The sequence below is a fragment of the Micropterus dolomieu genome, linkage group LG09, assembly GCF_021292245.1.
Source record: "Micropterus dolomieu isolate WLL.071019.BEF.003 ecotype Adirondacks linkage group LG09, ASM2129224v1, whole genome shotgun sequence".
Classification (NCBI taxonomy): Eukaryota; Metazoa; Chordata; class Actinopteri; order Centrarchiformes; family Centrarchidae; genus Micropterus; species Micropterus dolomieu.
In genome coordinates this window covers 9,831,580-9,843,882 of record NC_060158.1, presented here as the reverse complement: position 1 = coordinate 9,843,882, position 12,303 = coordinate 9,831,580, and the positions used below count along the sequence as shown (strand labels likewise).

Below are 12,303 nucleotides of genomic sequence, written 5' to 3'. Positions count from 1 at the left end.
ATTCAATGCATTAACGATATTCATTATTGATGACTTGTTAGCCATATCATGCTGTAGTAGAGGTACACGTTTTTATATGTTCTCTTCTGACTGGTTCAAAGCAGGTGGGGCTCATTTGGTAAAATGTGATGTCATGTACTACCATGCACCACTCAGGATTAATCAACATTTGAAATGAAGCGTGATAACATTCGTGAGGTTGTTTGCTTATGTTGCCAGCACTGTCAACCAAATCTGATCAAACCACACACACATCCTGAGGAGTCCTGAGGAAACAGAGTAGCTGCATTTATAAATGTGAAACTCTTAATAAGTAAAGACTAAGGATGTTTTTTAGGCAACTTTGATTGTTGCTCATTTATCATGAATACATAATTCAGGCTTGTAGGTAAAAGTAGACAAGCCGGTAATAGCGTGGTGGCACCTCACGTGTACACCTATGTATAACAATGTAATGTATGTAAATGATTTAGGTTTTTAAGCGCTTTTGCTAAGAAATCTGTTCAGCAGATCATGTAGAACTACTTACTGGAAAGTTAAAACCACAAGCCTCTGTTCTATGAAAAAAGTACACTCAAATCTTTATGAAATCCTCATGTTTTGGTCATATTCTGAGTGGCATGCTGACAAAGAATCAACCAGGAGCCACTATAATCCCACTTGCTTTTTGGCCAAAATTCCACTTTTACAGTTACATGTCTTTATGATTCTTATTACATGATAATTTTTTCCTGCTTACAATGCAAGGAATCCCGAAATTTAATGATTTAAATCAAAAGCAAGTGACTGCTATGTTTTAGTTAACGTCAGTCCACACAGTGCCTTCACATCTAGACTGTGGAGATCAGACAGAAGTGGTACATTAAAGTTATTTTATCCCAAAGCCTGTGTCATAACCAATTTCTGATTCAGAACTTCATCTGTCCGAGAGGGCGACTGCCTACCGCGATCAACCCAAACCTCTGCTTCCACTGTCAGTGTAAATGTATTCAGTTCAGCATTGTTCAATTTGTCTATATTTAATGTTATTGAGCAAAATTCAAGATGTAAAACCAAGTTTCCAGGGACTTTAAGTTGCACAACAATGGATAGCCCATCATAAAATCTACTGTACAATGCACACCGCCATTTATATTATATAATACTGTGTGTTAGCAGGTGTAAATCACTCACTTACTCATAGGCATATTATATAGTAACATAAAACTGACAAGTAATGTGGATTTATATTTTTTATAAAACTTCAGTCCAGCATTCTTCCTGTCTGAGTACTTTAAGACTCTCCAGTTTCTCTGAGGCCCACATAAATAAACTGCTAAAATCTCTACATTCTACATGCCAACACAGCAATCATCAAAACAACATTAGCTGCTGCATTTCCCTTGTTAGAATGACCAAATTACACTTTTTACAGGAAACAGCTTTGATTCAGTGAGATCCAGCTCATATACAGTTCAGTCAACGAGGAAATGCACAGGCTGCAGAATGTTTATGTTCCAGAGCCGTGGTTTATGTAGTCTTTTGGTTATTGACACCTTAATGGTCACATGTGCAAGTGTTTTCCCCAGATCATTGTGTTGTGTTGAGTGCAGATCTAACCATAAAGGCTTTATTTGCTATTTGCTAGGCCTTTTAAACTAAAATGGTTCCATTAACACACGGACACGCACATGCGCACACACACACACACATACAGACACACTTATACAAACACTGGTACCGTTCATTTAAGTTCATCGGTGAAATTTGCAAGTACACCAACAATGAAGAAACCACAGGCAATGGAGTGAGAGAACAGTTGAAACCAATCAGTCTGCTGTAGCTCTCTCTCTGCCACCCAAGTCGACGACCTCACACTAATGCAGGAAGCAGTAGTGGCTGTTTTTAGATTTGCCAAACACTGAACTCTCTGGCTGCTACAATGCTCCCTGGCCACACTGCTCTCTGGGGCTATGTGTCTGTGTGTGTGTATAAATGGTCCGGAAGCATCCGTAGGAGTGGCAGCCTGCCCCACCGCTGATGTCTGCTGAATGGACAAATCCACACACAACCCACTTGGCTTGGCAGCAATCATGGTCCCCTTCTCCTCCTGTCTTCTTCCTTTGTCCTCTCTTTCTCTCTCTTAGTCTTTTTCCTCCCTGCCGTCCTCTCCCTTTTCTATTCGAGGCACAAAGATTTTTCGGTTGTGTGTTTTTTATTTTTTATTTTAGTGCCAGCCAAGTCCACAAAAGAACTGGCAATTTCTAGTGTGGTAGGAAACATACTGCCAGCTTTCCAATATACACACAGACACACATTTGCACACTTCCCCACATACACATTTACTCAAAGCCTCCCCATTTTTGTCTCCCAATGCAAACAAACCAAAAACAACTACACAGCACATAGGTTTTCATATTCCCCTACCTCCAGGCAGGGAGGGCTTGAAACGTTTGAAACTCGCCCTCAGAGTGCCTCATCTCTTGGGTAGAAGACTCAGGCAAGCCTCAGGCTGGATTTCAAATTTAGAGGCCTTGAATTATCACTCTGGGGGTCTTCGTGTGACCTTGTTGTAACCTGGGGCTGATTCTGACACAAACACACACACATACAAGTCGGCCTATTTGCTCGAGTGTCCTTCAGCAGGTCTATTCTCACATGAAATGCAAGAGCCTGAAAGACCCGGTGGGCCGGAGACAGTGTTTGATCTCCACCAATTCGGCTGCTGCTGCTGCTGTTCTCTGGTGGTTTAATTAGAAAAAAGTGAGAAGAGAGAAAAAAATACCCAGACCTATCAACACTCCAGACCACAGTGAGTAGCAAGAGGAAGAGGGCTGGATGGGATGAGAGTGCAGTGGAGAGAAATGGGGGGGGTGGCACATGGAGAGAGACTGATCCACACACAGAGAGGGGGAGACCAGAGGAGGGCTTGGAGAGCAAAAAAAGTGGAACAACATCAAAAACCTGTCAGTGAATGAGGGGATAAGGCAACATCTAAAATCAACTTCAATAAAGCGTGATGCCTCTATGTATGAACCGGTTCCTTCTTATTCTCCTCCCATCCTCTCATCCCTCGCTTCAGTTTACCTCCTTCCCTGCACGTGTCACCTCAGTGGTTGTACCTAATTAGTACACAAAGAGTCTTCCCTGTCAGCCACATCTGTGTTTGCATGTGTATGAGTGACAGTTATTAACAAACCTCCAGGGCTTCCTGGGAAAGAGAGTTATGAGTTATTACTCATTCCAGCCACCCTATAGGGGTCTTACGCATTCAAACTCAGCTGCACATACATTTACACACAAGAGCATTAAACATATTATCTGCTCAGCCTGGGATATCGCAGTGCCAAGTAGCTGGGACAGAGCTCATACAGATTGTATTATATTCATGCAGCTGTGGTATGTCATGTTATGTTGTTTACTGCCAAAGAGGAGCCGGCTGCAAGGGAGGAACCCAACCTGCAGCTCATCACAGTTAAAATGATATATGTGGAATTTTTCACTGTGCTCTACGTGGTATCAGTTGGTTTATCAGTGTCACTGTCTTTCTAAGACGCTCTAAATGTGTGTGTGTGTGTGTGTGTGTGTGTGTGTGTGTGTGCGTGTGTGCGTGCGTGCGTGCCTGTGTGTCCAGGCGGCGTGTATACCAGTGCTGCTGAGTAACGGTTGGGAGTTGCCGTTTTCTGATGTCATACAGTGGAACCAGGCGGTTATTGAGGGAGACGAGAGATTACTACTACAGGTAACACACAGAGGCATTTGTCCAAGGCCCCAGCATTCCAGTGGACCATTACTGTACCTTAAAATAAAAATCAACTTGGAAAATCCCGTCACCAGCAGGTGTGGGTACAAAGAGCAATCCAACATCACAGAACAGCCACAGTGAAATACATTTTTATTGGTCTTTAAAAACAGAAAATCACTGTGATTGGTTTATTGATTGTTTTGGGACATCGGAACAGCAGATGCCTAAAGGTATGACTCTAAACCTATTGAAATAATTATTAAAGGGTGATGACCAGGTTTTGTGTTAACGTACCCAAAAGATCAGGAGATCAGAAGATTTTGCTTCGATTTTGGGTCGCTGTAGTGCATGGGATTTGTCTTAGAATATGGAAAGTAAACCTCAGGAAAACCAAGCCTAGCCTGGGCATGACGTAAAGACTTTGGCTCTCTATTACCCTTATCAAACAGTGTGGTTACAGGTTAGGGCCCTTTGAGATTAAACACCCATAGAGGTTGTAATCCCGCTTCTGTTCAAAGGCACTCGCCTGCTCATTCTGTGTCTGTATCTCACACACACAAACATCCACACAAATAAACACAATGAGCAAGCAAAGCCGGCTCACTCTCAGCTACAACCTTTATCTCTCTCCCTCACACAAATTATATTATGTCTCCCTTTGCATTGATCCGCTTTGATCTCGACCAATAGAGGACACAAATTGGCATTCAGCTAATGAACAGGAACAAGCTCCCGAGAGCTCAGACATTTTCAAATTATGGCAGAATTGGATTGAATGAGCTGCCCTCATTAGTGGCATTGCTGCACACCTGCAAAACATAGAAACACACATATAACATACACAAATATTCACAGTGAGGAGGACAGACACTAAGACAAATTGAGGACAATGCTATAGTGAGGCTGTCCTTCAGATGTACGGGAAAAGAAAGGGAGAAAGTAGGAAGGATAGGGAGAAAGAGAAAGGGGGAGCTAGGTGAAACTAGGTGAAGTATTGAAATGAGGGGAAGGGAGGTATGTTAAGTGAAACTGAGAGGTTGAAAGAACAAGGACAAGAAAAAAAAGAGAGAGCGCAGCCCCCTGGCTTCTTTAACTGGTGCTCAGTAGAAAATGTGTTAGCTGTATGTTTAAAAACAAACAGGTTTAAAGGAGTCAAGCTCACACTTTTCTCAGTTCAACAAGGCTTTTTTCCACTTGATTAACCCGCTGAGCTTAACTCTCTAAGTGATTGAATCAATTTTGGTGATTCACTTGAAACCCTACCCTAATGTAGCCCTACTAATTAAGGTCTAATTGTCTGAACAACAGACTCCAAATCAGCTCTGTGTCAAATGTTTTTTTAGGGGGCCAAATTAAGCAATCACTTGATCCAGTTTACACAGGTTTGAACACTTGCAATGCAGTTAGCTTCTTTTTTTCTTGTCCAGTCTATTTTAAGAGACACGACTTGCTTTAAAAACAATTAAAGCTCTCACGTCGCTCTTCTTTAAAAAAAATATGTTTTTCCATGTCTGGATCTTTTACTCTTGTCATCTTTTGTCCTTAGGTGCCATCCACAGTGAGAGCAGTAGGGAATGAGAGAGTCCTGGCCCTCAGACAGAGGACCCAGATGTTGTGGGAAGCCTACTTTTCCTCTGTGGACAAGATAGTCCTCACCACACTGGAGGTCAGCCTCAGCATTAACACACTCAGCATAAAGGCTTGGTCACAGAAAGTGGCACAATGAAATTCATCCACATGTCTTTGAGTAATATGTGGTTCTAGATGCTTGGTGATGTAGTGATTACTTGCAGGTCTAGATGGTATACTGTAGCTGGTGAGCTAACTGCTAACATGCTAGCCAGCCAGGAACATGCTGGTGCTAGTCACAATAGCTTCCAGAGTTTTCTATTATGTGCCGTTTCTCCTCCCTGCAATTTTTTCTTAGGATCGTACATTATTTAATTAAAAAATTAGTTATTGTCCAGGGGGAACAAATTTGAGCTGGACACGGTTTGTTTGTAGCCTATCTGGTTTCACTTGCTAATGAAACACTTAAAATACATAGCCCTGCAAAAGTTGCTAAATGAAGCTATTTAAATTGAATGAAATTCAAAGTTAGCAGTGCGTGTAACCATCTTGAAATAACGGGACGTTTTCCTGTACTTTACATACTTCTGACATAGCGTGAATGAAGAGATTAGGGCTAATTATTGAATTGCTGTAGCTGGCAAACTAAGTGTCAAAATGCTAGCCGGCCCGGGAACATGCTAGTGCTCGTCAGTCACAAGCTCCCCGAGCTCCTACACTGGCATTTGGTTCTCGGGATTGTACATGAAGAGTTTTACACAAGAGGGGAAAAGCTCACATGGTTCACATAGTTTATTGAAAAGACGTATTTACACCATTGAGTCCTTTTGGATAACGGTTTAAAAATAATTCCTCTTCTTCTGGAGCAGTATATACTACAATAGAGGAGGGTTAAATAGAGAATTCCATGAAAGCGGATAAGTTACGATAACTTCCTCCATTTCATAGTCTCCAGCTCTCTTAAAGGATAGCACTGTGAAGATGCTTTGCTATTGGTCAAAAATCCACCTGTTAAAGGTTAACCAAAATTGAACTTCATGCAAAATATTCCACTGAATTGATTTATATATGAATGATTTGCTGGTCTTAAATCTAGTAATATGTCAGTACAACTTTGACTGCATCAAATCATATCAAAGCTTTGTGCCACTGCTCTGAATTCTGTCCATCTCTCACAAACATGATTGGGAAATGTTGCTTTTGGCTGCTGAGTATTGACTAGAAACCTAATGTCTCTGAATATGCAGCGTTTCTGCTACCATACACTTCTGGTCAGGAATGTGCAGCAACATCTAGTGAAAACATCTACAAAAAGAAGCCACTGCTGTAAACACAGGTTTTCTGTTGAACACATAGTAGTTGCTGCCTCTCTGTGGTTTACTGCCTCTGTGCTATCATCAGTCCTCTTTCACAAAGGCTTTCAAAAGAGTTTTCCCATTTGAATCAAACCACCCTTCTATCATTATGATTATGGGGTTAGATCTTGGCCCATGGTCCACATTCTACTCTTTTACTATCTCAGGTGTGTTGTACTGTAGGTCTATGGAACATTTCAAAGCAGTCCACATCCGATCCACCTGAAGTCTCAGAGAAATCCCCTAATGTATAGAAATGATATATCATTATGTTGCAAATATCAGTCTCAACCTGCTAGTTTCTGCCTCACTGCTCGCTATTATCAGACTGTGAGAGATATTTCTTTCAGCGCTACAGATCAGATTCAGAAACAGTTGAAATATACTGAAATATACAGAAGAAACAGATTGCTGCTTGGATTATTGCCCCTGATTTTCACAGTTCTAGCATCCAGTCTTGCTCATACATGTATTGTTCTCTGTCTGCCTTTTCACCATTCTGTCATTAAATAAGCTGAGAAGAGATGTGTTTTAAATGTAGTTGCTCCAGCTAAGAGAATGTCATTTGAAGGTTAGCCCAGGGGTTAGATGATGCATGGAAAGAAATACCAACCTCCTTATATGAGCAGGTTTTGCACACACTGCCAATTTTAGCACATATAAATGTGGGGAAACAACAGATTTAACCCTTCTGAAATCTGAAGAAATCACACAGTAGGCTTTGCACATTGATGTTTATAAAGGCAAGTCTAGCAGCCCCTACTGTATTTGCTGCTAGGGATTTATGCTAAAGATAATAAAGGAGAGGTTCTGGAGGTTGATGATAAGCTGCTTATATACATACAGCTTGCAGAGGGGAACCTTTCCCCATGGGAGACAGCTGTGCAGTCAGCCTGAGGTCAGTGAGGCAGAAGGCTTAAGAGTGGATGCCAGAGTTGCTGCTGTGTGGACACCTCCTGTTGGTCTAAAATGGGAAGTACACAGAGCATATCATCAGGGATTGCTATAATATGCAAACACAAGTGTGTCAGGTCTTGAATTGCAGTGGGGTTTACATGAAGCTCCAAGACTCTCATCCAACAGCTCAGAGGGTGAAAAAATGAATGTGGTGCAGGCTTATACTAGATGAGCACAACAGCCACTTCACAACACAAGCGGACATGTTCTCTCTGCTTCTCACATTGCAACCCTCATTTAACCGCATCCTTTTTTCCCCTCCCCAGATCATCAAGGACCGTGTGTTCTCTCACATATCGAGGAACAAGTACATGTGGAACTCCCTGCCAGGAGGTCTGCTGGTCCTACCAGAGTACTCCACTCACCTCACACATTTCCCTTTCTACTACCTGGGATTAGGTAAACAAACACTTCATTTAAATGAGTCTGCACAACATGCAAATCTTGAGTTGCACAGGATGGTGATGAGACTATTATGTCAGAGCTGTGGAGGTGGAGAAAGAGAGTAATCAAATTTCAACAAATCATAATTAAATATGCACTAAAGTCTGTATTAGTTTTAATTTTGCATTTTTTTAGCAATGCTAAAATACATGTTATAAATAAGGTTTGTTATTATTTAAAGCCACTATGTGTACATTTTTACATGACTTATGCCTTTTTTTAGATTTTTCTAATGGCATATGTTTTTATTTGTAGGAACAACTGGTCTATATGTCAACAGCATGTGTTGCTCACTACCACAATGTCTTGATACCATACATTGTTCTCATGATGATGATGGACTAATACAGATACACTTTTATGTGTTTCTTGTATAGAAAAGCACCTAATAAATATTCAAACTCTCATAATAATTTTTTGTGACCTTGTTCAGGGGTCAGTCCAGGTCAAGAGTTCACTGCTGTCATCCATGCTGTCTCCGCATTGGTCTCCCAGTCTCAACCAATAATGAAGCTGCTTCAGGTGGTCTCTAAGTCAAAATACTGCTCACAGGTGAATAAGACAAAGACATTATGAAATAATTAAATAAAATGTAGCCACAACCATAAACTTTTAAAACACTGTTTTAACATATGTCTTCCACACCATATACTGAAGCTGTGGAAATGAGCTGAACTTATTTGAATGAGGAAGTGTACTTTTGCCAACCCTACCGGTTGATTGATGGCAGCTGCTATTTCTGATAAGTCTAATGTGTCTATCTGTGTATGTGTTATGTAAAACCTCCCTCCCCTGCTACTCTAGATCATAATTCTCTGGAACAACGAGAAGCCGCCACCCAGTCGGAGCAAATGGCCTCCCATGCCCGTCCCCCTTACTGTGACAGACGGCAGGAGGAAGGTGAGGCCCTATGACACTCACAACTGACGCTGAAGCCCACACCAACGTCTGAGTGACAGCATGACAAACTATCAGTAGCTCAGTCTGTTTATGTATCTTTCTTTCACTCTCTATCTCTGTTACTCTATTACTTTGGTCCTTCTCCTTGATGTGTATTCTCTCTGTCTTTCTCCAAATCCGTGTACATCTGACATGTCCACCGATCCGTGTGAAGTTCGCTTTCACAAATGTCACTCACACTGAACATTTCTTCTCTGTCTCCCTTTCACTGTCTGTCTTTTTTTTTTGAGTCCCAGGGCAAAATCTATAGTGATTCACTCATCTCAGTCACTCAGCATGATTTACTGTAACAAGATCGCGTCTCACTCATTCTCAAAATATCTCTAAGCACAGGGCAGATTATATATAGTCCACAGTATCAGAATTAAGATTTACTACTGTATTTTTCCCTCAGACCACCAGTCGGTTCCTACCTCATGTTGCCATAGAGACAGAAGCAGTGCTGAGTCTGGACGAGGATACAGTCCTGCTGACCAGTGAGGTGTGTATACACATGTTAGTAATGAACACACAGCAGAAGTGCACACATATAAAAAAAATCAATATTCTTGCAAAAGTTGCAACAATATCTAAGTGTTCCATGTCTCCACTTTTAGGTGAACTTTGCCTTCTTGGTGTGGCGGAGCTTCCCTGAGCGGATCGTGGGCTACCCTCCCCGGAGCCACTTTTGGGATCCCCTGAAGCACGCCTGGGGCTACACCTCTAAATGGACCAATGACTACTCCATCGTGCTAACTGGAGCTGCCTTCTACCACAGGTACACCAGGAGACTGTAGCAAACTAAACAGAAAATGCCATTTAGAGCTACTGTACAGAAGCGTTGCTTATGAACATACACAATATGAAGGCTGATGGGAGTATAATTAGTTTTTTAGGTAGTTAAAATTATTGATGAAATTTTTAAGTGGCATTACGGGATTATAGAGGTCAGGATAGGTTAGGATTCATCCTCAGGAATCATTAATGCCTGTACAATATTTCATAGCAATCCATACTAGATATTATGGTCTGGAGCAAAGTTGTGGACTGACCGACTGACCAATGTAGCCATCCCTATAGCCACATCGCTAGCTTAGGCTGACACAGGATGTAGATCTGCATACTGTATATATACTTTGTTACTTCTTAAAAGCATGCATGCATATACTGTGCACACACCTACATTTACACACACATACAAACTCGACATTGATGATGCAACTGACATCAAAATAGATTGCAGGTTAAAACAGGTCAGGTTAAAACAAGGGACAACTTGATGAATTGCACCAGCAGCAAGCATGGCTTGGATCTCAGCGTGAAAAAACTGAACGGGACAATCAGACCGAAAGAAATAGTATCAAGGATAATTATGTGTATGTGTGAGCAAGAGAAAAAGAAAAGGAGAGGGTGAATTGCTCTGGGATTACTTCGAGCAGTTTGATTAATTTGAAAGGCCTGAAGTCGATATTTGCAATGGCAGAGGGATGTGAGTTTGTTTACAATATGAATGTAATTACTCCACAGACAGGGTACTTTTGAAACCATGCGACATTTTGAAACAAAGTGGCCTTTTTTGGCAGCAGTTCCTATGGAAATGCATTTTTGTCATGCTAATTTGAATCTTTATGGCCTGTAGGTTAGGCCCGCTGATATTTACAAGATCCATCTGCATTACCTCAAACGCCACTTTAACAGAGAAATGTCAACGAGTAGTCAGTTAAAGCCTGCATTTCTCATAGTCAGAACCCTCAGTTTAGTCTTTTACATGCAAATAATGTAATTACTTACTGTAAGGGAAAGTGATGTGGCACAGCAAATGGCTTTTCCACAATAAAAAAAAACAAACATTAAGTATGACAAAATCCAATAGGAAAAAGCAGCAACTTCCCAGAATCAATTTCAACAAAGTTACATGTGGTTAATGTTGGTGCATAAGCACAATTCAAACATATTTAAAAGAAGACAGTGACAGGTGCTAAATCTGACAAATGTCATGCTAAATTACCAGCTGCACTAAAGTTCTCAGTCTTGAAAACTGAAGGAATAAAGAACATGTACACTGTACTACAGGGATTTCGTTTGTTGTGCACTATAAATATGAAATTCCACTGGCTAAATGGTTAACTTGTCCCAGATACATATCATCAACATGCCCTCACCGGCCACTTTATTAGGTACACCTGTTCAATTGCTGGTTAACACAAATAGCTAATCAGACAATCACATGGCAGCAAGTCAATGCATTTATGCATGTGGACGTGGTCAAGACAACTTGCTGAAGTTCAAACCGGGCATCAGAATGGGGAAGAAAGGGGATTTAAGTGACTTTGAACGTGGCATGATTGTTTTCGCCAGACGGGTTGGTCTGGCTATTTCAGAAACTGCTGATCTACTGGGATTTTCACGCACAACCATATCTAGGGCTTACAGAGAATGGTCTGAAAAAGAGTTAATATCCAGGGAGCGGCAGTTGTGTGGACGAAAATGCCTTGTTAATGTCAGAGGTCAGAGGAGAATGGGCAGACTGGTTTATCATGTCAAACCTTGAAGCAGATGGGCTACAGCAGCAGAAGACCACGCCGGGTGCCACTCCTGGCAGCTAAGAACAGGAAACCGAGGCTAAAATTTGCACAGGCTCACCAAGATTGGACAATAGAAGATTGGAAAAACGTTGCCTGGTCTGATGAGTCTGCATTTCAGCTGCGACAGTCAGATGGTAGAGTCAGAATTTGGCATAAACAACACGAAAGCATGGATCCATCCTGTCTTGTATCAATGGTTCAGGCTGCTGCTGGTGGTGGTGGTGGTGTAATGGTGTAGGGGATATTTTTTTGGCACACTTTGGGCCCCTTAGTAGTTGCATGCATTGTCTGAATGCAACAGCCTACTTGAGTATTGTTGCTGACCATGTCCATCCCTTTATGACCACAGTGTGCCCATCTTCTGATGGCTACTTCCAGCAGGATATGCACCATGTCACAAAGCTCAAATCATCTTAAACTGGTTTCTTGAATATGTGGTGGAACGGGAGATTTCGCATGATGGAATGTTTCCAACACCTTGTTGAAAGTATGCCACGAAGAATTAAGGCAATTCTGAAGGCAAAAGGGTGTCCAACCTGGTACAAGCAAGGTGTACCTAATAAAGTGGCCAGTGAGTGTACATCACACCATCTACTCTTTTCTTTTACCATGCCTGCTGCCATCCAGGTGCTGGTTGCCTGGCCTCCACCTGTGATGAATTATGTAGATATCTCTTTATGCTGTGTTACACATTGTTTAATTCTTTATTTTTGGCTGATGTGTTTGTCTA

At 41.5% G+C, this 12,303-nt stretch overlaps 1 protein-coding gene across 3 annotated transcripts in view; it reads left to right on the top strand.

The window, feature by feature from the left end:
• The window catches only part of ext1c (exostoses (multiple) 1c), a 95,572-nt gene that overhangs the window by 80,212 nt on the left and 3,057 nt on the right, over positions 1 to 12,303 (top strand). For all 3 annotated transcript variants that reach the window (XM_046058476.1, XM_046058475.1, XM_046058474.1), the window contains exons 4-10: positions 3,614 to 3,721; positions 5,271 to 5,390; positions 7,872 to 8,004; positions 8,483 to 8,601; positions 8,854 to 8,949; positions 9,404 to 9,490; positions 9,606 to 9,766. In XM_046058476.1, the coding sequence (XP_045914432.1) occupies positions 3,614 to 3,721; positions 5,271 to 5,390; positions 7,872 to 8,004; positions 8,483 to 8,601; positions 8,854 to 8,949; positions 9,404 to 9,490; positions 9,606 to 9,766 (824 nt within the window). The remainder of the gene's footprint in view (positions 1 to 3,613; positions 3,722 to 5,270; positions 5,391 to 7,871; positions 8,005 to 8,482; positions 8,602 to 8,853; positions 8,950 to 9,403; positions 9,491 to 9,605; positions 9,767 to 12,303) is intronic.